Below are 24,901 nucleotides of genomic sequence, written 5' to 3'. Positions count from 1 at the left end.
AGAAAAATAACTTCAAGTAACCCAAGAAGCTCTTAATGGCTTGAGTATAGAGTATGACAAAGGAAAATGAAGCTACACATATCAGCTTGAGCCTTGTAGGCCATATGAAGTAGTTTGACCTTTATCCTAAAGTCACTGAGAAATAAAAGATAATAAAGTTTATAACTTTGGAATAACATTTTGGCTTCAGAATGGAGCTGTCAAGGATTACACTTAGCCAGGGAGATGAGTCAGAAGAACTCCAATCAGAGCACCCTCACTGACCTGTTTGACTGAATCTATAGAAATCATCATTCCTTCTCCTAGATATATATTATTCACATGGCTTTAAGGACATCACAGTCTCACTGTTTTACTCTTGCCTCAATGGCCTGCTCTTCTTGGTCTCTGCTGTTGACTCCCCTTCTCCTCAATTTCTTAATGCTGAAGTGCTCCTGGGCACAGTGCTTAGACTCAACTCATCCTGACCTACAACTTTTAGTTTTTCAAAAACACTGTCAACAGCTAAATACTATTTATTTTGCTTATTATCTGTCTTCCCCTTCTCCACAAAAAATGTGATCTCCATTCAATGTTTATCTGTTTTGTTAACTGTGTGATATCCTCAGTACCCAGAACATTGCTTGGCTCAGAGTAGGCAGTCAAAAAAAAAAAAAAAAGTTTTAAATTAATGACTAAATGAATGAATGAATAAACAAACAAGGAAAAGAACCCTGAGACTAACGTGGACTCACCATGGATGGAGAGGATTAGGGAACCAGTGAGTAGGAAACTAGAAAGAGTGGTGAGCTGTACAAATTGAGGGAGAGGAAAAACTCAAGCTTAACTCCTAGGTAGCTAGCCTGAATGACTAGATAGATTACTGATATATAGGAAAACGTTTCCTGGGGAATGGAAAGCTGATCAATCAGTTCAGTTTTACACAAGCAGAGTGTGAGGTGCCTAATGAAATGCCAAGTGAAGGTGTCCAGTCCAGAGCACAGGGAGATAGGGATATAGATTAGGGTTTAGAGTCAAATAACTCAAAGATGGCATCAGAGGCTATGGGAGCATAATCGTTCACCAAGGGAAAATGAATAGAGAGAAACAGAAGACCTAGAACTGAGTCCTGACACACCTCACGTTAACAGATTGACAAAAGTACTAGAAGGTGCAAAGGAGATGAAGAACAAGTGTTCACAGAGGTTAAGAAGAAAACCAGAGAATATCATTACATGAGGGCATAGTTAAGACAATATTTTGAAAAGGAAGAAGTTACAATGTCAAACATTGCTAAGTGAACGAACAAAACAAGAACTAAAAATCATTAAGATGGGAGAGACTTATGCATGTTTAAATGCTGGCTAGAAAAAAGCAGTAGAGAAAGTGAGATAAAAAAATAAAAGGTCATAGCATAAGAAACTGCACATGTGAAAACAGAATAAAAAAGAGAAGCTAGGCAAATTTATTTTTTGTTATTTCTCACAGAATTACTAACATACACATTACATATTATTTTAAAACCTATGATGTCAATTATGATTGTTTGGGTAACCATAGCAATAAAACAGTACCAAAACATATTAATAATCATGAAGTTTTTACAAGCATATGTACTCCTTATTCCCACTTTAGTGACTACCATACACAGCCTTTACCATCACAGTCAGATGAAACAACTTACAAGGTGTAAAGGGTCAGAGTGAACAAAAGATAGACAGTGGCTTACAGTCACATTTAATATAGGTAACTGCCTACTTATAAGAGAGGTTAGGTTCTGAAGAGCTATGTATAGATGACATTTTGTAGATAAAACTGGTCCAGAGATAACATTTAATAATAAAGGCAAAATCACAGCCTAATTTAAAAAAGCAAAAAATAATGCATTTGGGTAATATACAGTGAGTTCTTTTATTTTAAAATTTACCATAAAACATATGCAAATTGAGCCTACTTGTACTCTAATAAAACACTTAACTTTAACACCCTATCTTAAGTCTTTGAGCGTGGAGGAGTAGACACCCACTTTAGCAGGTTGAGGCCTCGTGTCTCCAGTCTGTTGCTCTATGCAACGCACATATGGATTCCTGACAGGAGGCAATGACTTGATTCTTGACAAATGCTTGCTGAAAAGTAACAGTTACCTGTCATGCCAGGCTACAACTGCTAACCAAGAACACCATCACAGCTCTGGCTGAGTCTCTTTCGGAAATCCTGCCTAAGAACTAATTGTCCACTTTAGTTGAAAACTGTTCTCTCGTTAAGTGTGTAAACGTTGATTGAAAAAAAGTCTTCCACTGGTTGAGTCCGCATCTTCATTTAAAAAACTGTGCTTATGTGCACTCGTGCGTGTTTATTCCCGGTGACCCTGTAGGCTCTGGCTCAGTACAAACCATCCAATCAATGATTTTTAACCACCTCACACCACTGTCTTACTCTCACTTGTTATTAGACACATAACTAATCCCCGTCTGGCCTTAGTTATTAAATGTTCTAGCTTTTTACATTGGAGTTAGCGTTTTATTTATCTTATTTGTTTTTCTACCCAGCTAACCAAGTTCATCAGGAAAAATTATATATTTCTCTATTATCCTCTCATTCTATAAGTCAAAAACAAGGCAGTAGTTTTTCAATATTATTTAAAGGAAGATTTATTTTTTTGATCTTGCAAATGCCTTTTTCTTGATATCTATCAGAAAAGAGTCAACCACCATTTACCTTCATGCGGGAAGGATCCCATATTTGTTGTTTTGCCACAAGAGTATCTGAATTCACCAGTTTACTCTCATTATTTGGTTAATAATTTGGTAGGTAAATTCAACAAAGATCCGAGGGTCTACTCATATGTTAAAGTTTTGATAAATAACTTAGACAGGAGCCACTGGTGATATTCCACAGGCAACTAGCAATAAACAGCTGCCATTGCCTATCTCAGAAACCAAACAAGAAGCACAACACCCAGTTGTGTTGCTGTGATTATAGAGGGGACATATTCTATATCTGGGCATATTGCTAGCTCCTACCCATAAAGCTATCTGAAAGGCGGCCATATTTAAATGAAGGCCTGAGCAACAGCAGGCTATGTCTGAATTACAAAAGGCCATAGTAGCCCAGTCAATATATGTGGGTTCTTATGATCTACACTTATATATAATTTTGGAAGTTTTTGTAACTTGAATTCACTCATCCGGACTAGAACTTATGGCAAAAGTCTGTGAGTGCTGCCCAGCAGTGACTGCTGGGTTTTAGACAAGAAAGTGTCCAGATGCAGCAACGCAACGCAACGTTGTTTGAAAGACAACGGCTTATTACTGGTCATTAACTGAAATTGCCTCCATAACTGAAGGAAATAATCTTGAGATCTGAGCTACCCATAATGTTTTGTGTAATGTCAGAGTAACGTTCTAATAAGGTAGGCAGTGAAAAGAAAATTTCCATAATGAAATCGAAATGGTTGATACAGGAATATCTATCAGAGGAAAACAAGAAGATATATATTTATGAGCAGATAGCCTCTTTTCCCTTAGGACCAACTTTGGAGGTACCTGGGTGACTACTGGATCCTAGTGCCACACGGGGAGTATCCTATTAGCAACCCCTAGTTGACAAACAAAAAGCTGCTTGGTTTACAGATGTCAGTTCCAAGGTGACAGACAGCATCCTGTTTGGAAAGCTTCCACACTGTGACCAACTGATGGAAGAAACTCTGATTAAAGAAGATTAGAATAAATCATCTCAGTGGGCAGAACTACACGTTGTTATCCTTTCAGTGACAGGAGAATTAGACAACCCCATGGGCCCTGCAGTTTGTGTAACTCATGGGGGCCAGTGAATGGCTTGGTCACACGGTCAGACAGATGGGCTATGGAAAAGTAAACTAGGAAAGTAATTCAGAAATGCAGACTGGAGCCTATGGCAGATGCCCATGAGTAAGGGGCATGACCCTATGGGAATTTAAGGGACTCTTTATTTAAAGGAGGACGTGTGGATTCCCATCAAAATAATCATAAGGTGACTCTAACCAACAGGTGGATACTTAGTATGCTCACTCGACTCAACATTGCCACTTTGGCTTATGAAATATATGGACACAGCAGAGCTGTAGCCGTGCAACAGCGGCTGACAGTCAGCTTATTCCTCTTGTATGTTCTGAGATACAAAATGCCAACAAGGACTGTACCATCCACCAATGATAAGACAGACTGCAAACAGCTATGAGGCAGATTTCCTACAGTGAAGGCTCCACACACAGTTGGCAAGTGAACTATACTGGACCACTGCCCATAGCCCCGGGAGACTATAATGGGCATGAGCGGTATAGACACTCTGGACTGAGCTTTGCATACTTGGAGGTAAATGTAAACACTCAAAACACAATAAAAGGACTGGAGCAAAAAACACAGAACCGATTTGGAAAGCTTTCAGGTCAAAAACTGCATTTTATGGCACACAGTGTCTAACCACAGGTGAAGAAACAACACCTCAAATGCACATATCATGTTGCTTATCATGTTTAGCATAGAGGTTTACAGAAAGCTGGAGCAGGCAACTGAACATCTGTTATCAAAAATGGGTAGAAATAAAGTCAAGAAGGGCTAGCTTACAGACCTTCACAAGTGTATGCTCACACTCAGCAAGAAGGGGACCAAAGGAGGGTCCCCACGAAATCGAATTCTCTGCTTTTGCAAGGGATCTGAGGAAGATGGGGTTGGGGAGGATGCTGGTATGACAATACAATTCTTCTATTGTGTCTTACAACAGTAAATGCCCACTGGGGTGAAGCTATATGTTTGCCAAGACTGCCTCTGTTTTGGAACCTGACAAGGTCTAACCTGAGTAGCATCAAACTGGAGACATTTTGGTCCTTCATTCACTACGATGCTGAAAAGGACCAACTGCTGATGAATGAATGGAACTCTAGTAGTATACCAGTATCTTTTGATTCTTATTTATCAGGTTACATCTACTACAATAGATAGATTTGGGGAGGAATTTCCAGGAATTGTTCCCTGCTGGGCCATCAAATCATGCAATATACAACTCCTAGCAGGCTGGTCACTGTGAAACTGTAAACCTTAATGACTGAAAGCTTAGAAAAGTTCCTGGCTATAATGGAAAAAAACATAGCTGCCTAATGCTTATCATACCATAGTACAAATACATATCACCCTTGTTTCTGTGCATGGAAAGCAATTAATCAGGACAGAAAGAAACTGTGGGGTTCTAGTGGGAAAAAAAAAGTAGGCATCACATTGTGGGCTTGAATCCCTGCAGAGAATGACTCCACCCTGAGCCTGAGGAAGGCTATGTGAGGTCTTATGGCATATTCAGACTAAATTACATCTAGATACGATCACTATCTGTGATGGTTAATTTTATGGGGCACCTTGGCTGGCTATGGTGCTCAGATACATGGTCAAATGCTATTCTGGCTGTTTCTGTGAGGGTGTTTTTGAATGAGATTTACATGTAAATCAGTGTACTTTAAGTAAAGCAGATTGACCTCCCTAATGAGGGTAGGCCTCATCCAATCAGTTGAAGGGCTTAAAAGAATAAAAGTTGATCTCCCCAGAGCAAGAGGGAATTCTGCCTGCAGACTGTTTTTGAAATCAAACTTCAACATCAACTCTTGCCTGGTTCTCTAGCCTGCCGGCCTCCCCATCAGATTTTGGACTCACCCAGCCTCCATAATTACATAAGCAAACTGCTTAAAATAAATGTATTTTTCTCTATATGTACAACCTATTGGTTTTGTTCCTCTGGAGAACCGTGACTAATACACTATCTATTTAGCCTTAGGTAAGCCCCCAACACATCTAGTAAAAGGAGAAAGATACATTACACACTAAGAGAAATAATATATTATACGTGTTATAACAGAATTATTTTAAAAGCAAATTTGAGACACAAAGAAGAGAGAGGTCCATTCTATCCTATGTGGATCAGAGAAAGTTTTCTTAGAGGTTGATCTAAGCTTGAAAGATGAATAAATATTCTGCAAGCAGATGGGAGGGAGGGTGGTAAAGCTGCATCCTTGGCACCAAATGCTCCCTGCATGAGTAGAGGCCCAGAGATATAAAACAGCATGGCATATTAGAAAACCACAAGTAGGTTTATATAGCTCAAGCATAGGGTGAGTGGGAACTGGGGCAAGAGAGGAGGCAAGTGATAAAGCCAGAAAAATATGCAAGGGCCAACTCATGAAAGGTCTGGTATAACAAGGCAAGCAGTTTGAAATTCATTTTGTAGGGAAGCACATAAAGGTTCTAAAAACAGGCAAACATGCTCACAGTTGCAGCTTTAAAAGATCTCTGGTAGCAGCATTGAGAACAGGTTCAAAGATGGAGGTGGAAGGAGGCAGGCATGGATGGACCACATTGCAGGTAGTGTCTTAGTCTGATCAGGCTGCCATAACAAAGTACCACAGACTAGGTGGCATAAACAACAGAAATTTCTTTCTCACAGTTCTAAAGGCTGGGAAGTACCAGATCTAGGTGCTGGCTGATTAGGTTCCTGGTGAGAGGGCTCTTTCTGGCTGGTAGACAGTTACCTTCTTGCTCTGTCCTCACATGGCCTTTCCTCAGTGTGTACATGAAATGGGGAAGAGAGAGAGAGAGAGAGAGGGAGAGAGAGAGGGAAGGGGGAAGAGAGAGAGAGATCTTTTCTTATAAAGGTACCAATCATATCAGATTAGGGCCCCACCCTTATGACCACATTTAATCTTAATTACTTTCTAACAGCCCTATCTCCAAATGCAATCACATAAGAGGTTAGAGCTTCAATATATGAATTCTGACAGGGGGACGCATTTCATCATGAAGCTGAACTGCAGTAATCTAGTTTAAGAGATGATACAGACCTAAGCTAAACCAGTAGCAATAGACATGGAAAAAGATGTGACGTAAAAAGGTATAATAACAAGACCTGGTCACATGAAGTCAAACATGATGAGTGAAAGGACTATGTAGTTTCTGCCTTACAAAACTGGATGAATGGTAGTGCCATCCATTTAAACTAGGAAAGTAGGTTACTGGCCCAGCAGAACCTCAGGGGTTTCAAGGCTTGGAAAATGCAGATCCAGTGAAGAGTGGAAGTGAGAAGTCAGACTGAAGACAGAGGGATTACACTGACAGGTCTGAGATTTGCTTTTGCCTTAGTTACAAACTAATCAGCTAGCCTGTTAACTTTCATGGGTGCTAACAACAGACACAAAACTTCTGGGTCACAGATAAAGGACTATTAATCACAGCATAGCATCAGCATATTTGCACTGGTTCCCTGGACCCCAAGTCCCTGGGGCACAACATGATGTGACCCTAGATGGATGCTGCACACAGAGCAGTTCAGGTCAAAGCTGAGGAATACCCAGCTTGGGGAGCCCATCATTTCCTAGTAAGCTGTAAGCAAGCCTGTTCTTTGTCCCAGAGGAAGACCTAACCTCATGCTTCAATACTGCCTGTTGCAAACACAACTCTTGAGAAATGGCCCAGGTAAAAAGCAGGCAGACTCCTGTATTCTTGGCATATCTAATAAGACATACAGGAGTATGAGAGACTCATAGAAACTGTCATAATACTCACCCACCTAGTTCATTCCTTCTGTGATGCCAAATGCATTTATGCCCCAGGCAAAATACTAAGTAAGGTATTCCTAAGAAATGGAACAAACTCTTTGGAAACAACTCAAGTGCTAGAATGGATGTTGTTATCCCAGAAAGAAGTACTCCAAATTCTAGATATTTGAAGGGTCCCAAATAAAATGGTACAGTCCAAGAACACTGAAGTATATAGCCTGACAGGGAAAAAGCCACAAACACAAAGCTCCTTCAAGTTTCCTATCACCAGCTTCTTCTTTCCCAATACTCAACTTGTGAAACTTTTCAAACACACAGAAATGTTGAAAAATAGTACAATAAACACTTTTACATCTCCCACCTTGACTGAACAATTCTTAACAGCATTCTGCCATATATGCTTTCTGTTTATTTCTGTGGTTTTTTCCTCTTTCTCAAGAAGCGTTTAAAAATAGCTTGCAGGCATCATGACCTTCTCCCTAAATATTTCACAAGCATCACCTAAGAATAAGAACATTTTCCTACATAACTGTAATACGTAATATTATCACACCTAAAGAAACTAACAATTCTTCCTCAGTTGCCCCTAAAGAGTGTAGAGGTTTTTTTGTTTGCTTTAGTTTTTTTAAACAAAAATCCCATCAATGTTCATACACTGAAACTGGTTGCTATCTCCTTGTTTATTTTCATCTACAACAGTTTCTTTACCTCTGACACATAAATCTTTTCAGTATTTTTAATGGCATTGTGTTTTACATGTCCCATGTTCTGGACTGTGTCCTTGTGGTGTCATTTACTTTTCCCTCTATTCCTATATTTCACGAAAATGGAAGACACATCTAAAGGTCTGATTAGCGTCAGATTCAATACACATAGCAAGAATATTCACGGTTAATGCTGTGTACTTCAAACTGCATCATATCAGAAGACGCGTAACGTCAAGTTCTTCTATTAATAATGATACTGGGCTTCCCTGGTGGCGCAGTGGTTGAGAGTCCTCCTGCCGATGCAGGGGACACGAGTTCGTGCCCCGGTCCGGGAAGATCCCACATGCCGCGGAGCAGCTGGGCCCGTGAGCCATGGCCGCTGAGCCTGCGCGTCCGGAGCCTGTGCTCCGCAACGGGAGAGGCCACAACAGTGAGAGGCCCACGTACCGCAAAAAAAATAAAATAAAATAAAATAGTGATACTAACTTTGTTCACTTAGGTAATGTGCTGACAGCTAGATCTCTATTTTAAGGTACATATTTTGCCCCCTTACAATTGCAAGAAATCTGTGAGGTGATACTTTGGAAATACTTTGCAAATATTCTGTACAAATACACTGTGCAAATATTCCCTCACATCCTTTCACCTAATGAAATTAGTATACATTCATGATCCTCATCTGAATCAATCATTTCATTAAGGGGTTGTGTGGTAGTTTTCTAACACATTACCACAAACTTAATAGCTTAAACACAATTTAGCATCTCACAATTTATAGATCACAAATCTGGGTTGATTCTACTGGTTTCTCTGCTCTAGGTTTCACAAGGCCAAAATCAAGGTGTCAGTCAGATGGGCTCTTATCAGGAGGTTCTGGAGAAAGGCCCGTTCCGAGCTCACTCAGGTTGTTGACAAAATCCGGTTCACTGAGGCTGCAGTACTGAGATCCTTGTTTTCCTTGCTGACTGTCAGTTCAGGGATACCCTTAGCTCCTACAGGCCTCTCTCTGGTTCCTGCAAGTGGGTCCTCTATCTCAAAGCCAGCAATGGTGTGTTGAATCCTCATGCTTGGAATCTCTCTTCCTGCCTCTTCTGCAGAATTTCTGTGACTGACTCTTCTGCCTTTCTCTTCTGCTTTTAATTACTCTTGTGATTGTACTGAATCCACCCAGATAATCCAGGACAATCTCCCTATCTTAAGATCAGCTGACGAGTAACCTTAATTACATCTGCAAAGTCTCTTCACAGTAGCTCCTAGATTAGAGTTTGACTGACTAAGCAGGAAATGGGAATCTTGAAGGAACATCTTTAGAATTATGGTGATTTTCTAATTTTGTCATATTTTTTTACTTTTAGTAGCCAGTATTCTTTGGTAAAGTAGAACATTCCTTCCTCACCTGCAAATGAACAATAGTTCCTAATAAAAAGTCTAGCTACTTAATTCTCTCCGTTTGATTACCAATTTTCAGATAATTTTCATCTTACAATAGCACATTAACTACATTTTTTTAAAATGTTATGGAATCATGACTTTTTATTAAATGTTTTATAATCAATAGAATCCTAACTCTGTTTTACCCTCGAATTGTCCCAATTTTGGCCAAAGGAAATCCTTTCAAGTTGGTTTCTCTGTCCTCTTCACATACTTCCATTAGACTAAATGTTTGCTTTCCAGAAAAAGATGATGTCCTAGGCTCATCTTATATTTTCCCAGTCACACAGATAGTGCTGAGCCAGAACTAGGACCCAGATCTCCTGACAGCCAGACCTTTGTTTCTGTCACAATATGAGATGTGAGAATTTCACCTTATATGAAGGTAATAGTTATACACAGATAATCACATTATATTCAAATATTTGAATATTAAAACAATAATTTATATTATTATTCTTTACTTTAAGTTGCTCCTATTTCAAGTATCTAAATATGGCCATTAGAAAAAACCCCAAAAGACACTGCTGGCCTACATTCTTCAATAAATTCCATTTTTTCTGATGCAATATTTTTCAGTAAGTTTCCACTATTTTACAAGACATACTACTAATTTAGGTCCAGGGAAAAAAATCATGCCCTTACTTTTTCTTTTTTTTGTAAGTGTGATCCTATCCATGAATAAAAAGCCAAGCTTGTAAGACTATCCAATCACTGCTATCCTCTTACTAATAAGCACATTGACAATTTATTAATTTTTAAAGAAGTAAACAAATATCAAAGGAAATGCAAAGACCCAGATTAGGCAAGAAAATCAAATCTTTCATTAGAATTTCTGCTGGATTCCAAATTCTGCATTTAATAGTAATTCAGTATTGACATGAAAGAGACAGTTGAGAAAATTTGACATGCTGAGTTTTTACCATTCTATTTACTACGTAACATGATAGCCTTTCTAGTCTTTCTGTGTCTAACAGAAATGTTATTCCTTGGCCTTTTGCTCCAATGTACATACATTAAAGACTTCTATTTTGAAAATTACCCTTTCACACCACTCTCCCACTTCCTAAAACTGAAAGTATCTTTCTAAATTTAGAGAAATTAACCAAACTTATTAAAGGCTATATGTTTTTATCAAGCTATATGTAGACAGTAAAATATATATATACATATTAGCAAAAGCATTTGATTACAAAAATGTAACTATTTGAAGGTAAAGAGTACTCTTTTGTGTACTTATGGCACTGCATTCTAAAAAGAAAATGACATCTCAGTTTATTTTACTTACACAATAAGTTTAATTTACATAAAAATGATAGAGCATTTCAGGAGCAAGTCTTAAAAACAATTTCTACTGAATGATTGCTATAATAATCTCCTTAAGAGAGAAATACACATAAACTAAAACAGCAGTTGTGAAACATATATAGTACCTCTCAGCTCAAGACAAAACTCAATATTCAGTAGGGAAACACTTAAGAAAACAGAAGGGCTTTTGGTTTAGACTATAGCCTGAAGTCAAAATTCGTTTCCTTAAAACTTAAATCTTAAGCATATCCAAAGCTGTTTATTAAGGCAGCCTCCCAGGCAATGAACTCAAATTTCTGAATTCCGTCCTATCCATCACTGAAGAGAAAGGAGATTTTTCAGTGCTTCTACATCTAGGACATTGTGGTGAGAGGCTTTTCACAGGTTCTCGCTTAATGGAACTAGAGATCTTATTGGTAATATGAAGTACTAAATATTTCCAGAATTTAAACATGATGTTTATTTGTTTTCTAGGAACTGTAGACAGTTATACAAGAACTTTCAGAATTATACTGACATAAGTCTTGAGTTGACTGTGAGGTTTAAAAATTTTTTGTGACCCTCTATATGTCCAAAGAATTAGGTAGGAGATCTCAGATCTCAGAAAGGAATCACTTACACATGGGAATATCTAATAAGACACACTACTTAGATTTTGATAAAGATGATGTTGGAGGATATAGGTTGAGACTGAAAAAGATGCAGATGTCAAAAATGCAGATGTTTGGAGAACAGCACCTATCCCAGTGAACAAATGTACATGGCTTATGGAAAAGAGTAAAATGTAATCCCCATTAAAAATAAACAAACAATCCCAGTCCTTCTCTAAGGCCATATAGTATGGATATTCTATAATAAAAATACTATCAGTCTGCAGCACATAATTAAGTCATGTGGAATTAGGCAAACTCTTTTTTATGGACAGTTGAAATCATTCAGGGCATTAAATACAGTTAAGTTACAAATGCTGGAGAACAACGTCAAGAACTCTCATGAGTCTGTGATTTTACTCTGAGTTGCAAGTTAAAAAGTTAGCCCACTACAGTTTCATGGTTGCAGCCAGAAGACACTAGACTCCTGGGTAAGAGACAAAGGATTTTATTACCCAGGTTACAGCAAGCAGTATGAGCTTCATGTTTTCATCTGTTTCTCCTGCCCCTCAAATACCAAAGAGGCAATGTTGATACGCCCAGGGTAGAGGCTGAGCACATAGTGACATTGTATCATGGCTGTGGAACCTCAAACTTATGAAGCCCAATTTAACAAGGGGGTTGCTAGCAAACCTGCTCATCCTTTGCCACTAGTAGGGAAAGAAGGTGAAAGTACCTTGACACAAACAAATCTGCCCTCTGCCTTGGAGGAAGACACAATCTCTCTCTTCCAAGGCTGTTTCCTATACAGACATCCTCAAAAAGATGGTCCAGAACAAAAGTTGTCAATGCCTTTGCTCAGACACGTGCAGAAATGAAGAGATCCAAGGAAAACTGTCTCCCAGAAAACATAAACTAAATTTCATATATTCTTTATGCTACTGTTTAACCAAATAATTAATTTTAACTTTATTAATTTTAATTAATTTATTAATTTTGACTACTTTATTAAAGAGCCAAAAAAGAAATAAAACCTTCAGCTCTTCCTTATAGAAGTAAAGTGGCTGTTTAGTTATCGCACTAAACAAATGTGTCCATATGCATTTTATTGAAAATACTTAATATGACGCCAATGAGTACAACTTTGAGTTTTAACAAAACATTCACTTGAATGACAAATGACATTTTCAAAGGTTCCTACCAGTGGTAGCATGTGAGGTATCTAATGTTTCACAAGGCCTAATCCTTTATCAAGTCAAAGATTAAGTAGGTTATATCCAATTTATTAGCCAAATATCAATCTTCTTCATATACATAAGTAATTTCTTTAACTTTCAGGAATAATTGACAACTATAATTGTATATATTTAAAGTGCACAATAAGATGATTTGCTATACATTGTAGAAAAATTACCAAGATCAGGATAATGAACACATGCATCACCTCACACAGTTAACACAAGCAACTCTTTTGATTTTTGTTTTTTGTTTTAGATAAGCACTTAAAAGAACACTTATTCTTCCTCGCACAGCAGAGGATTCAAGCTCCTAAAAACATTAAAAATAGAAAATTTAGCATGAATTTGTTCCCCTTATAACGACTCACTACAAAATATTAAGGTCATGGGAAGGATATATTTATGTAAAAGCATAAACTTTTAAACTGAAAATATGTTTCTAGCATTACCACAAAAAATTAAAAAATGCAAAAACTGTTTTTAATCACTTTTTTGTAGAAAGAGTGCACGTACTGCTTCAGCTTCAAAACCTTTATTCTGACTATTTAAAATTGGAAAAACACAAGGTTGAAGTTGTATACACGACCATACCTCTCCAAGCGCTTCATATCTTTTCTGGTTCCATCTGTGCAAGTCTTCCCGGTAGTTAAAAACAAATGGCTCCCCGGTTTTTATGTGCCTTAACTGCCCCTCTAGAAGACAAACAAACAATATTGCTATGATTCAGAGTACATTTATAATAATATGGAAAGTAAAATAAATAATGTCTAATAAAAATTTAAAATATCTTTCTCAGAACAGTTTCATTTTTTTATCAGATTTTTTTCTTCAAATATCCACATGATGCAAACATATACATAGTATACAAGAATGACCCCAAGTACTCAAATGCTATGTCTCTGATCTTTGTTTCTCTAATCCAAAGCAAATTAACAATATTTGAGGGCCTACAACGTATGAGGATTTTTGCTAGCTATAGCCGTGAACGTGGTCCCCATTCCTAAGCTTAGAGGCTACCTGAGGAGTAACAGCATAAACATTTAAAAGTTAAGCAACTTTTCAGAGAGTTAAACAAGAATGAAGTAAGTCAACAGTCTAAAAACTGCTACAGGCAATTCACATAGATAATAAAGTCTAAAATGAGTTTAGAAAAATGAAGGATGCCTATAGGCTAGAATAGGTTCAGAAGGTTTTAGTGAAATTTCTCAACTAGGCCTTGAAATACAAGTAAGATTTAAAACGGAAATTGGAGAGAGACAATGAGCCAACACAGGTTTAGACTGTCAAGTCAGACTCACACAATTCAGAGATTTTGCTGATAATTAATAACTTTACTAATAACTTTAAGGGTACAAGCAATCAAGAGGCACAGGCAAAGCAGGTCTGGAACAGCCTGACCATGTCTTCCCAGGGCCTATCCTCTCACTGGATAGCACTCTCTGGTTCAGAATAGGTGATGTCTCTAAGTGGGGCACATGAGTTACCTAACACATTGGTGAGCATGCTGGTTATAAAACAATTCCATTTTATGTGCCAGAGAGTTGTACTGCTCATGTGATATTTTTCAGAGAAACATGCCCTACATATCCACAGATTATAGGTTTGTTTAACTATAAGCAATGCCAAACCAGTTATCCTGCTCAAAATACTCCATGGATAAGGATTCTCCTCATAGCACAGACCAGGCCACCTGTCTTCTTTCTTTCCCCAGAAGCATTCCCCTGGTATTCAAGAGAGAAACAGACCACAGACCAAGTGCTTTAACACCTTGCCTCCCGCCCCTACTCAGACAACATAAACAGAATTTTGAAAAAACATGACAGCAAGTTCAAATAATGGTGAACAACCCAGTTTAAAAGAAACAAAAAGAGTATGAACCAAATAAAATAATATAACATTGGAGGACACGTGGAATCAAATAGCAGAAGGCCCAAACTACTGGGTTTGGACTTTATCCTAAGAGCAATGAGGCACAAGAAAGACTTCAGGGGCAGAAGAGGGACATGGTCAAGCTGAATGGAGTTATTAGTATTTGATTTTTATCCAATAAGGACATACAAGAGTGAAGAAAGACTTGAAAGGAAAGCTGTGGCACTGAAACTAAAGCCAGGAAATATACTACTCTAAGTAAAACTATTTCATTATTTTTATGAATCAATTTTACTACATATAAAATGGGTATTTTTAATATATAAAATAAGGGCTAATCCTTACTTGTAAAGTTCTTTAATACTCAACATGAGACACTGCATTGGCTCATTATAACACTCTTTTATGGTCAGACGATGCCATGTAAATTGTAAGGTACATCTACAGTTTTCTTTCTAGGACAGGGAAATTCCCATTTAGCATACCAATACAAGCAGATTGAAGACATCTGCAAATCTAGCACTTGGCATTTTGACTAAAGCAACCTTAAAGGTACATGACATACAGTAATGTGTAATATTGCTGCACTAAAATTTTAAATGTATTTTCTATGAGACTGCTGTGTGAAGGGGAACTGACTTACCTAGATAGTGAGTTTAGGTAGTTAGATATAGATACTTATAACTACATCTCAAAGAGAGGTTTGGTTTTTTTTTAATTCTCTGTTCATTTTGGACATAATAATTCTCATAAAGTGATAATGATTTTGATACTTTAGGGAAAATAAGCCCTATCAAAACAGCCAACTATCAGCACTAGTACTTTTTGTTTGCTTGTTGGTTTTTTTTTTGTTTTTCATTGATTTTATTTTTATTTATATATTTTTAAACATCTTTATTGGAGTATAATTGCCTTACAATGTTGTGTTAGTTTCTGCTGTATAACAAAGTGAATCAGCTATACATATACATATATCCCCATATCCCCTCCCTCTTGCGTCTCCCTCCCACCCTCCCTATCCCACCCTTCTAGGTCAGCACAAAGCACTGAGCTGATCTCCCTGTGCTATGCGGCTGCATCCCACTAGCTATCTGTTTTACATTTGGTAGTGTATACATGTCAATGCTACTCTAGTATTAAAAGCGAAAAGAAGGTAAAGAGGCAAAGAAAGTAAGCATTCTTAACCAGAAAAGATAACCTGGATCACTTATGTTATAGTTGTATTTGCAAATTTGGTATTTCTCAAAGGTTTGGAAAATCTCTTCAGCAACTGTCAAAGGGCTGACTTAGGACATTTTATTTTAGAGTCCTCAAAATTCAGTTGTAAAATTTCCTGTGTATACCCAAATGCCCATTATTCTGAAGTGTATCCATATATTTTATCAGATTGGTGGTGGAGTCTAAGACCCAAAATAAGCTATCAATGGCCTAAATAAGTTAATAAATTGAAAGTATTTAGGACACTTCCTGGCATGTAGTAAGAGTACAATAAATATCAGCTATCATGGAAGACAAGATTCAAACTCAGTTTGTTGCTGAGTCCAAATATTTTTTTTTGGTGATACGAAAGTGTGCTTCCTCATAATACTGTACAGAGGTATATATAGTGTGTGTGGGTTGAGGGAAAAGGGGAAAAGCCTTCACCTTCATCTTCCAAAGCAAGAGCTGGGCCTTATACAATTCCAACAACTGGAGAATGGCTAAATAGGCATTTTGAACACAAAGAGTATTTGAAAAGGTAAAGTGATTTGAAAGAACAAGGTATCAGTTTGATGCAGTTAAAAAGAATCTCTTCCCCTTCGTTACAAATTTTTTTTTCCTTAGGGTGAACTCTGTATCCAAATTCTTCTGTTACCCAACTAAGAACTTTAAAATTCTTTAGAAAATTTAGAAGCTTCTTCAATCAGGTAATGAAAGTTTCAATTCAAAGCTTTCATAAAAGTTTTTTTATTATAAATCCTGAAAAAAAAGTCTCTGGGGATACTAAGTTAGAACTGCCCTTTTAGCAGCTTAATACTGAAACCAGTTTCCTGGTTTCAGAACCTCACCTCTTTGAAAAAGTACTCACTATTCACTCTGAGTTCAACCCTGAACTGTATCATGCTAAAAATAAGATCCATAAAACATTCTCTCCTTGGAATGCAACAATCTTTGCCTCATACTGTAAGTCTATATTTATGCAAGACAGTGTCCAGGATATTTAAAAAATAAATGATAGGTGTGTGCAAGGGTCCATATGCATTCATGTGTAAGTACACTTGCATGTGCAAAGGTGTAGGTGTGTCTGAAAGTGTGTAAGTACAGAGCATGTGCATGCAAGGCTATAAAAATGTAAGCAAAGATGTGTGTATGAATGTATCTGATAGGAAAGTGAGAGAGAAAAGTGTATTGCTTCTTTGTTTTTCACTCCCTTTAAGAAATGTTCAAGGAAGATGAAAGACAGACTTCAGTGAAAACTGATATCTTCTATCCATAAAGCAAACATAGTTCTATGATTTACCCGCAGTACCAACACACTCCCCCAATCCCTGTTCTGAAAGAGGAGTCTGGTAATTGTTTTAGAGGGGTAGAGGCAACATTAGTCTCAGAGCAATTTTGACTCTGTTAATTAAATTATAAAATTTCTTTTAAAAACAAAATATTACTACTCACACATATTTTGCCATTAGATATCCTTTATTAAAAAACATGAAAATTAGTATCAGAAAAGAGATCAAAGTTTCTAATATGCTCTGTTTAAACTCATTTAATATTCTAGTACACAGAGACTGTCACTATAAGTTCTAACACCTATAATTGATATTGTACAGACACATGAATCTAAGGAGGCCTCATCGGCAGGAACTATATGGACGCTGCAAAGACAAGACATTCTCCTGTGGCAATATGTACAGCTTTAAATACACCATGCGACAGGCAGCATGATTTGTACAGGACACCTGAACTCTTCTTGTAACTTACTGTACAGTCCTCTTTTGCAACTTGGCTCTGACCTGGTATTAGAAAATGAACTGGGTTTTTGTACTTTTTGTATGTTGTATGACAATCGTCAATGTGAACAGAATAAAATAACTGCATGTAAAATTTTGAAAAAACACAGTGATGACAAATCACCAATTTAGTTAATGCAGGGCAACAAGTAGAAAGCTGCAATTCAAATGCTACCTGGCCTGTAATAACATTATCCTTCAAGTACTACAATGTTATTAATCCAGAGTTTAATTGTGCTTTGTTCCAGAAACATCCTTGCAATCTATGGTATGTTATTCCAAATCCCAAGTGCAAAGCTTATTTTATTCAGAACTTAATTAACAAACTTTACAATAAGGATGTTGCCTAAAAAAATCACGGAATTGAGTATTATGCTTTAAAATATTGTCACAGATAATTATTGCCAGTCATTTCATTTTAAATAACATGTGAAATAGTAGCATCTTTCTACATAATTTAATTGGGAGTTCCAGCTGGATACAAGGGAGCTGAACACTCAAAACTGAAAATACATAAGCTGAATCAAATTCACGTTCGTTGGTTTAAGTGACTTGACAACTACGGGAAATTATTACTTGGTTCTTTTACTTGACTGAAGAACTTCATCATAGAAGGATAAGACATTATTCTCAAAAGAAACACATAAAACTTTCTAGCTGGCAAATAAAAGTAGCAAATAATATCTGTCCTATGATTCTATTAGCATTGTTAAACAAATCTTGCATATAGCATACACCACTTACTTTCATTAAAAGCATATTCAAATCCTTCCAGTGTATCAGGAAAATCAAGAGGTGGTTCATCTTTTTTCATTAGTTCATCCAAATCTATCCTAGATAATAAATCTAGAAAAGAAATTACATGAAATTTATTTATATTCATTTTCATAGTTGATAACAAAGATTATATTTTAAATTATTTTAAGTATTCTTTTGTTCTATTAGATTACTTTTTATGTGTTGCCTTAACTGATAAGATTATTACATTTTTAAGTTCCCAAAGTGCTATATTATGATGAGGTACAGTATCAATATAACATAAGCACTTTCAAAACCATAATTCTCAAAACAATCACAACCTAGATCCTATGTACCCTATGGTAAATTATTAACTTCTTCCCTTCAAAATATACAGCTATTAATTTGTACCTTATTAACCTCCTATCATTTTAAAAGTTTCAGATGTTAATATGACTTTTAAAAGGTCACTAAATCTTACATATAAATGAAACTACTATGAATAAGGGAAATTAAAAATAAAAATAATGGTAATATAGCATATTATTCTTTTAGAGTAATCTAAAATCATGTTTTAGTTTAATATTTAGAAGATCATAATATTAAACTAAAACATGCTAACTGGAGAAAACTGGCTAACACAAAACAGTTTTTATTCTTCACATCATTTGATTATACATAATAAAAAAAACTGTCACCAAGGTTTTGTAAATAAACATTTTATTTTTGAATCTTTTTAGATTTACAGAAAAGTTGAAAGATAGTACAGATAGTGTCTGTACCCAGTTTCCCCTATTGTTAACATCCTACCTTACAAGGCTACATTTGTCAAAAGGAAGAAACCAATGTTGGTACATTACTGTTAACTAAGCCCAGATATTATTCATCAGTTTTTCCATTAATGTCCATTTTCTGTGCCAGGATCCCACCCAGGACACCACAGTACATACAGTCGGCATGGCTCCTCAGTCACATCTTTTTATTTTGTGAGCATTTCCTTACCTCCTGTTACTACAAGGTGTTGCAGGCTTATCTCGTAGTTTCCCTGCCCCAGCCCTAAAATCAGTCTGTAGACAGTATTTAATGATCTCTTTTAGGCTATCATCATGGGATGAGGCAAAAATTCTTACTATATGTCATCTTAGTGTCATATAGAAACTCGGAAAAATTAAAGATAAACTTCAAATTTATTTAGTTCCCAAAAGATGTGTTTTGTTTTGTTTTTTAAGTTTAGATTTTGAGATTTTTTTCAATCTAACTCAAGTTCCCGAAGAGAAAGAGCTCCTCGGATACATAGTATAGCAAACCAGTCCCCGCTTTCTTTTAAACAAAAGAAGAACCTCAGAATTAACACTTTATTTCTGTCTCTCATTTACACAGATATAACAAATCCATCTGTACAGATCATAAAAATATGCTAGAGGAAAAAATAGTTTGTCTACCTCCAGACTCTGGTCTTTCCGTAGGACACAAAGATAAGACATCAAAAAACTTGTAAAAAAAAAATTTAAAAGTCATTGTTTAAAATTCTTCAAACTGCTGTATCAGATAAACCTCAACTCACACAAAAATATACCATTTTCATCATACAAACATGTTTATAAAAAAAGGTTTGCAAATTGTCTAGTAAAATAAAAAAATGTCACAAAGTATGCATACTGGGCCCAAGAGATACATGTTGACAAATTTCTGATTCATTAGTAAAGCTCTGAACAACATGTAAATCTTTGCAAAACAGAGTAAAATAGAAGATTTTTAATATCAAAAACTGGCTTGAAGATTCTCACATCTCTCCTTCCAATGAATTGAATTCCTTTACTTCACAGTCATCTTCCACAGTTCAAAATTTAGAAACCTTTTAATCAGACACACAAAAACCGTCCAATACATAAGCAGCTGTATTATGTCTAATATCCATTTTCTCCTTCTATCAGCTCAGATCATAAAATGCCATCTAACATCTATATATCATTTTAAAGACTTCACATACTTTACCTCACTTGACCATCACAGCCCTATACAGTAGTAGCATGTGTTATCATCTTCACTGTCTTTGAGACAAAGAAATAAGCTCAGAGAGGTGAAATGGCCCGCCCAAAATTAGACCTTAATAGTAAAGTGGGGTTAATAAAATAAATTTATTCCCCAATACCTAACTCAGTACTCTTTCAAAATCCCCATACTTTTATTCTATGTGCTATATAAACTCTAAAACGGTGTACCCCCTCTCTTCATTACCTTATAAAAAGGATAAACTCTTCTGAATACAGAAATATGCTTTGGCTTTGACCAAAATGTTCCTTTGAATGATAAAATGAACAACTAAACAAATACGCATTGCTCAAACTTCTCCTCTGTCAACTGGAGAACTAGATTTTTTTTTATTTCATTAGCATTGAGAAGACACGTAGAAAGAAATTGTCAGAAATTATTTTTCTGCTTTGTAAAAGGAAAACAATGCTATATAACTGCATTTTACAGAGACTGGGTTCCAAAGGCAGTAGATTAGGCAAAAATCAAGTATAATAAAACATTTCCATTGAAAATCCCTTCAATCGCCTATAAAACACAGTACAACTGAATTCTTATAACCTAAATACATATCAGATGTAACACAACTGTTTTTTCTAAAACATGCCTCTGGTGATTAAAGTGATTTAGCAACTAGAATTCTAAACTTCAACAAAGCATATGCAGTAACTGGATAAAAATACCATTTTATACCCCAAAGAATTGAAAACAAAGACTCAGATATTTGTACACCCCTGTTCACAGCAGCATTATTCACAACAGCCAAAAGGAGTAAGCAACCAGTTTCCATAGACAGATGAATGGTGTGATGGTTAATTTTATGTGTCATCTTGACTGGGTGCCCAGATATTTGGTTAAACATTATTCTGAGTGTGTCTGTGAAAGTGTTTCTGGATGAGATTAACATTTGAAACTGTAGACTGAGTAAAGCAGATTGCCCCCCACCTCCAATATGGATGAACCTCATCCAATCCATTGAAGGCCTGAATAGAAGGTGAGTAAGACAGAATTCCCACTCTCTGTATGACTGTCTTCAAGCTAGGACATCAGTCGTCTGCCTTCACAGCACAGGCTCTGAGGATTTTGGAGGAAAGCCTTGCTATCCACTGCAGGTAACTACTCTCCTTTTGAGAAATACCTCTTGGCCTGCTACTGGGCCTGAGTAGAGACTGAACACTTAACCACAGGCTACCAACTTACCATGTAGCTGTCCATCATGAACTAGGTGTTAACTGACCCACCAAGTCATAAAATTGGGTCTGTACAATAGCATTCCATCATCAAATGGAAGTGGTATGTATGTGATCAGGACTGAGTAGGCCCTGAAGACAAAAGTAAGTTACATGAAGAAGTGGCCCAAATGCCTATGGTCTCCACTGCTGCTACACAGCCTTCTATCCATCAGTGTGCACCTAAGCCCTCATCAATTGACAGAGAAAAAAAACTTGAGTCTGGTTTATAGATGGTTCTGCATGATATTCAGACACCACCCAAAAGTGGACAGTTGAAACATTAGAGCCCCTTTTGGGGATATCCCTAAATGACAGTGGTAAAGAGAAATCTTCCCAGTGAGCAGAACTGAGAGCAGTGCACCTAGCTGTTTCATTTCTTTGGAAAGAGATATGGCCAGACATGTGATTATATAATGATTCACGGGCTGTGGCCAATTGTTTGCCTGGACAGTCAGGGACCTGGAAGGAACACAACTAGAAAATTGGTGACAAGGAAATCTGGAGAAGAGGTATGTGGATAGACCTCCCTGAATGAGCAAAAGATGAGAAGATATTTGTGTCCCAAGTGAATGCTCACTACAAGGTAACCTCAACAGAGGAATATTTGAAAAATCAAGTGTGCAGGGTGATCCATTCTGTGGACACCAGTCAAACTCTTTCCCCAGCCAAACCTGTCATCACCCAATGAGCTCAAGAACAAAGTGGCCATGGTGGCAAGGAAGGAGGTCATATGGGGGCTCAGTAATATGAACATCCACTCACCAAAGCCAACTTGGCTACAACCATAGCTGAGTGTCCAATTTGCCAGCAGCAGAGACCAACATTTCGTCCCCAACATGGCACCATTCCCTGGGGTGCTCAGCCAGCTACTTGGTGGCAGGTTAATTACACTGGATCACCTCCATCATGAAAGGGGCAGCATTTTGTTCTTACTGGAATAGATACTTTCTCTGGATACAGACTGGCCGTCCCTGCACTCAATGCTTCTGCCAAATCTGCTATCCGTGGACTTACAGAAGGCTTTATCCACCATCATGGTATTCCACACCACATTGTTTCTGATCAAGAAACTCACATTACAGCAAAAGAAGGGTGGCAATGGGCCCAACTCATGGAACTCACTGGTCTTAACATGCTCCCCACCATCTTGAAGCAGCTAGTTTGACAGAATGGTGGACTGCCTTTTGAAGACTCAGTTACAGGGCCAGCTGGGTGGCAGAACCCTGCAGGGCTGGAACAAGATTCTCTAGAAGGCTGTATATACTCTGAATCAGTGTCCAAAATATAGTGCTATTTCTCCCACAGCCAGAATTCACAGGTCTAGAAATTAAGGGATGAAAATGGGAGTGGCACTACTCACTATTACCCCTAACGAGCAAGGAAAAAATGTCCATTCTCCTTCTTCTTCTTTTTTTTTTTTTTTTTTTTTGTGGTACATGGGCCTCTCACTGTTGTGGCCTCTCCCGTTGCAGAGCACGGGCTCCGGACGCGCAGGCTCAGCGGCCATGGCTCACGGGCCCAGCTGCTCCACGGCATGTGGGATCTTCCCGGACCAGGGCACGAACCCGTGTCCCCTGCATCGGCAGGCGGACTCTCAACCACTGCGCCACCAGGGAAGCCCCATTCTCCTTATTCTTATTCAACATAGCATTGGATGTCTTAGCCAGTGCAAAAAAGCAAGACTGAAAAGGAAGAAATAAAACTGTCCAACTAGCAAATGACATGATGGTCTACATAGAAAATCCCAAGGATCTACCAAGAAAACCCCAAGAACTAATAAGTGACTTCAGCAAAGTCACAGAATATAATATCAACACACAAAACTTCATTATATTTCCAGAAACTATCAGTAAACATGTGACAATTGAAATTAAAAACACAATACCATTTACAATCACTCTAAAAATTATAATGAAGGACTTCCCTGGTGGCGCAGTGGTTAAGAATCCGCCTGCCAATGCAGGGGACACGGGTTCGAGCCCTTGTCTGGGAAGATCCCACATGCTGTGGAGCAACTAAGCCCGTGTGCCACAACTACTGAGCCTGTGCTCTAGAGCCCACGAGCCATAACTACTGAGCCCGGGTACCACAACTACTGAAGCCCATGCGCCTAGAGCCTGTGCTCCACAACAAGAGAAGCCACCGCAAGGAGAAGCCCACACACTGCAACGAAGAGTAGCCCCCAGTTGCCGCAACTACAGAAAGACTGCAAGCAGCAATGAAGACCCAACGCAGCCAAAAATATATACATATATATAAAATGAGTATAAATCTAGTAACAAATGTGTAAGACTTACATGATGAAAATTACAAAGAATCAATGAAGGAACTCAAATATCTAAATAAATGACAGACATTCCATGTTCATGGACTAGAAACCTCAATATAGTAAAGACGTCAATTCTCACATTCGTCTATAGGTTTAAACACAATTCCTATCAAAATCTCAGTAAATTATCTTTTTGTGGTTATAGACAATTTTACTCTTAAAATTTACACGGAAAGGCAAAGGACCTAGAAAAGCCAAACAATTCTGAATAAGAATCAAGTGGGAAGAATCATTCTAGTCAATTTTAAGACTTACCATTTAGTTCAGTAATCAAGAGAGTATGAATTAGAGAAGTGACAGACACAGATACATGGAACAAAATAGAACACCCCAAAATAAGCCCACCGAAATATGTCCAATTTATTTTTGACAAAGGTGAAGAAGTAATTCAATAGCAGAAACACAGTCTTTTTCACAAACAGTGCTGGTGCAATTGGACATCAATAGGCAAAACAAACAAACAAACAAACAAAAAACCCTGACCTAAATCTCATACCTTACATAAAAATTAACTCAAAATGCATCATTAGTTTAAATGTAAAATCTAAACTATAAACCATTTAGAAGAAAACATAAGAGAAGATCTTCACAAAGTAGGGCTAGGCAAAGAGTCCTTAGACATGACATCAAAACCATAATCCATAAAAAAAAAAACTGAAAATAGGACTGTTTTAGGGACAAAGTTTTATTCAGTTTGTCAATTTGTTCTAAAATACACTTTACTATGCATTTGCCATTTTACCTTCTAATATTTTCAATTTGACTCCCACATTAGTCATTTCAAGCTCATGTGTGCTAAGCATTGTATTCCTATTGTACCAATGAAGAAAAAGATTTAGAGAAGTTAAGCAATTTGTTTCATGGTGAGTGGGAAAAAAATGAGTTT

At 37.3% G+C, this 24,901-nt stretch overlaps 1 protein-coding gene across 3 annotated transcripts in view; it reads right to left on the bottom strand.

Annotated features, from left to right (window-relative positions):
* ARB2A (ARB2 cotranscriptional regulator A) overlaps positions 1 to 24,901 on the bottom strand; it is a 425,303-nt gene that overhangs the window by 360,784 nt on the left and 39,618 nt on the right. For all 3 annotated transcript variants that reach the window (XM_060009155.2, XM_060009157.2, XM_060009156.1), the window contains 2 exons: positions 18,430 to 18,531; positions 13,418 to 13,518 (listed from right to left, as the gene is read on the bottom strand). In XM_060009155.2, the coding sequence (XP_059865138.1) occupies positions 13,418 to 13,518; positions 18,430 to 18,531 (203 nt within the window). The remainder of the gene's footprint in view (positions 1 to 13,417; positions 13,519 to 18,429; positions 18,532 to 24,901) is intronic.

This window comes from Delphinus delphis, chromosome 3 (genome assembly GCF_949987515.2).
Source record: "Delphinus delphis chromosome 3, mDelDel1.2, whole genome shotgun sequence".
NCBI lineage: Eukaryota > Metazoa > Chordata > Mammalia > Artiodactyla > Delphinidae > Delphinus > Delphinus delphis.
Note: the sequence above shows the minus strand (reverse complement) of the source record. Positions and strands in the feature narration are given on the sequence as shown.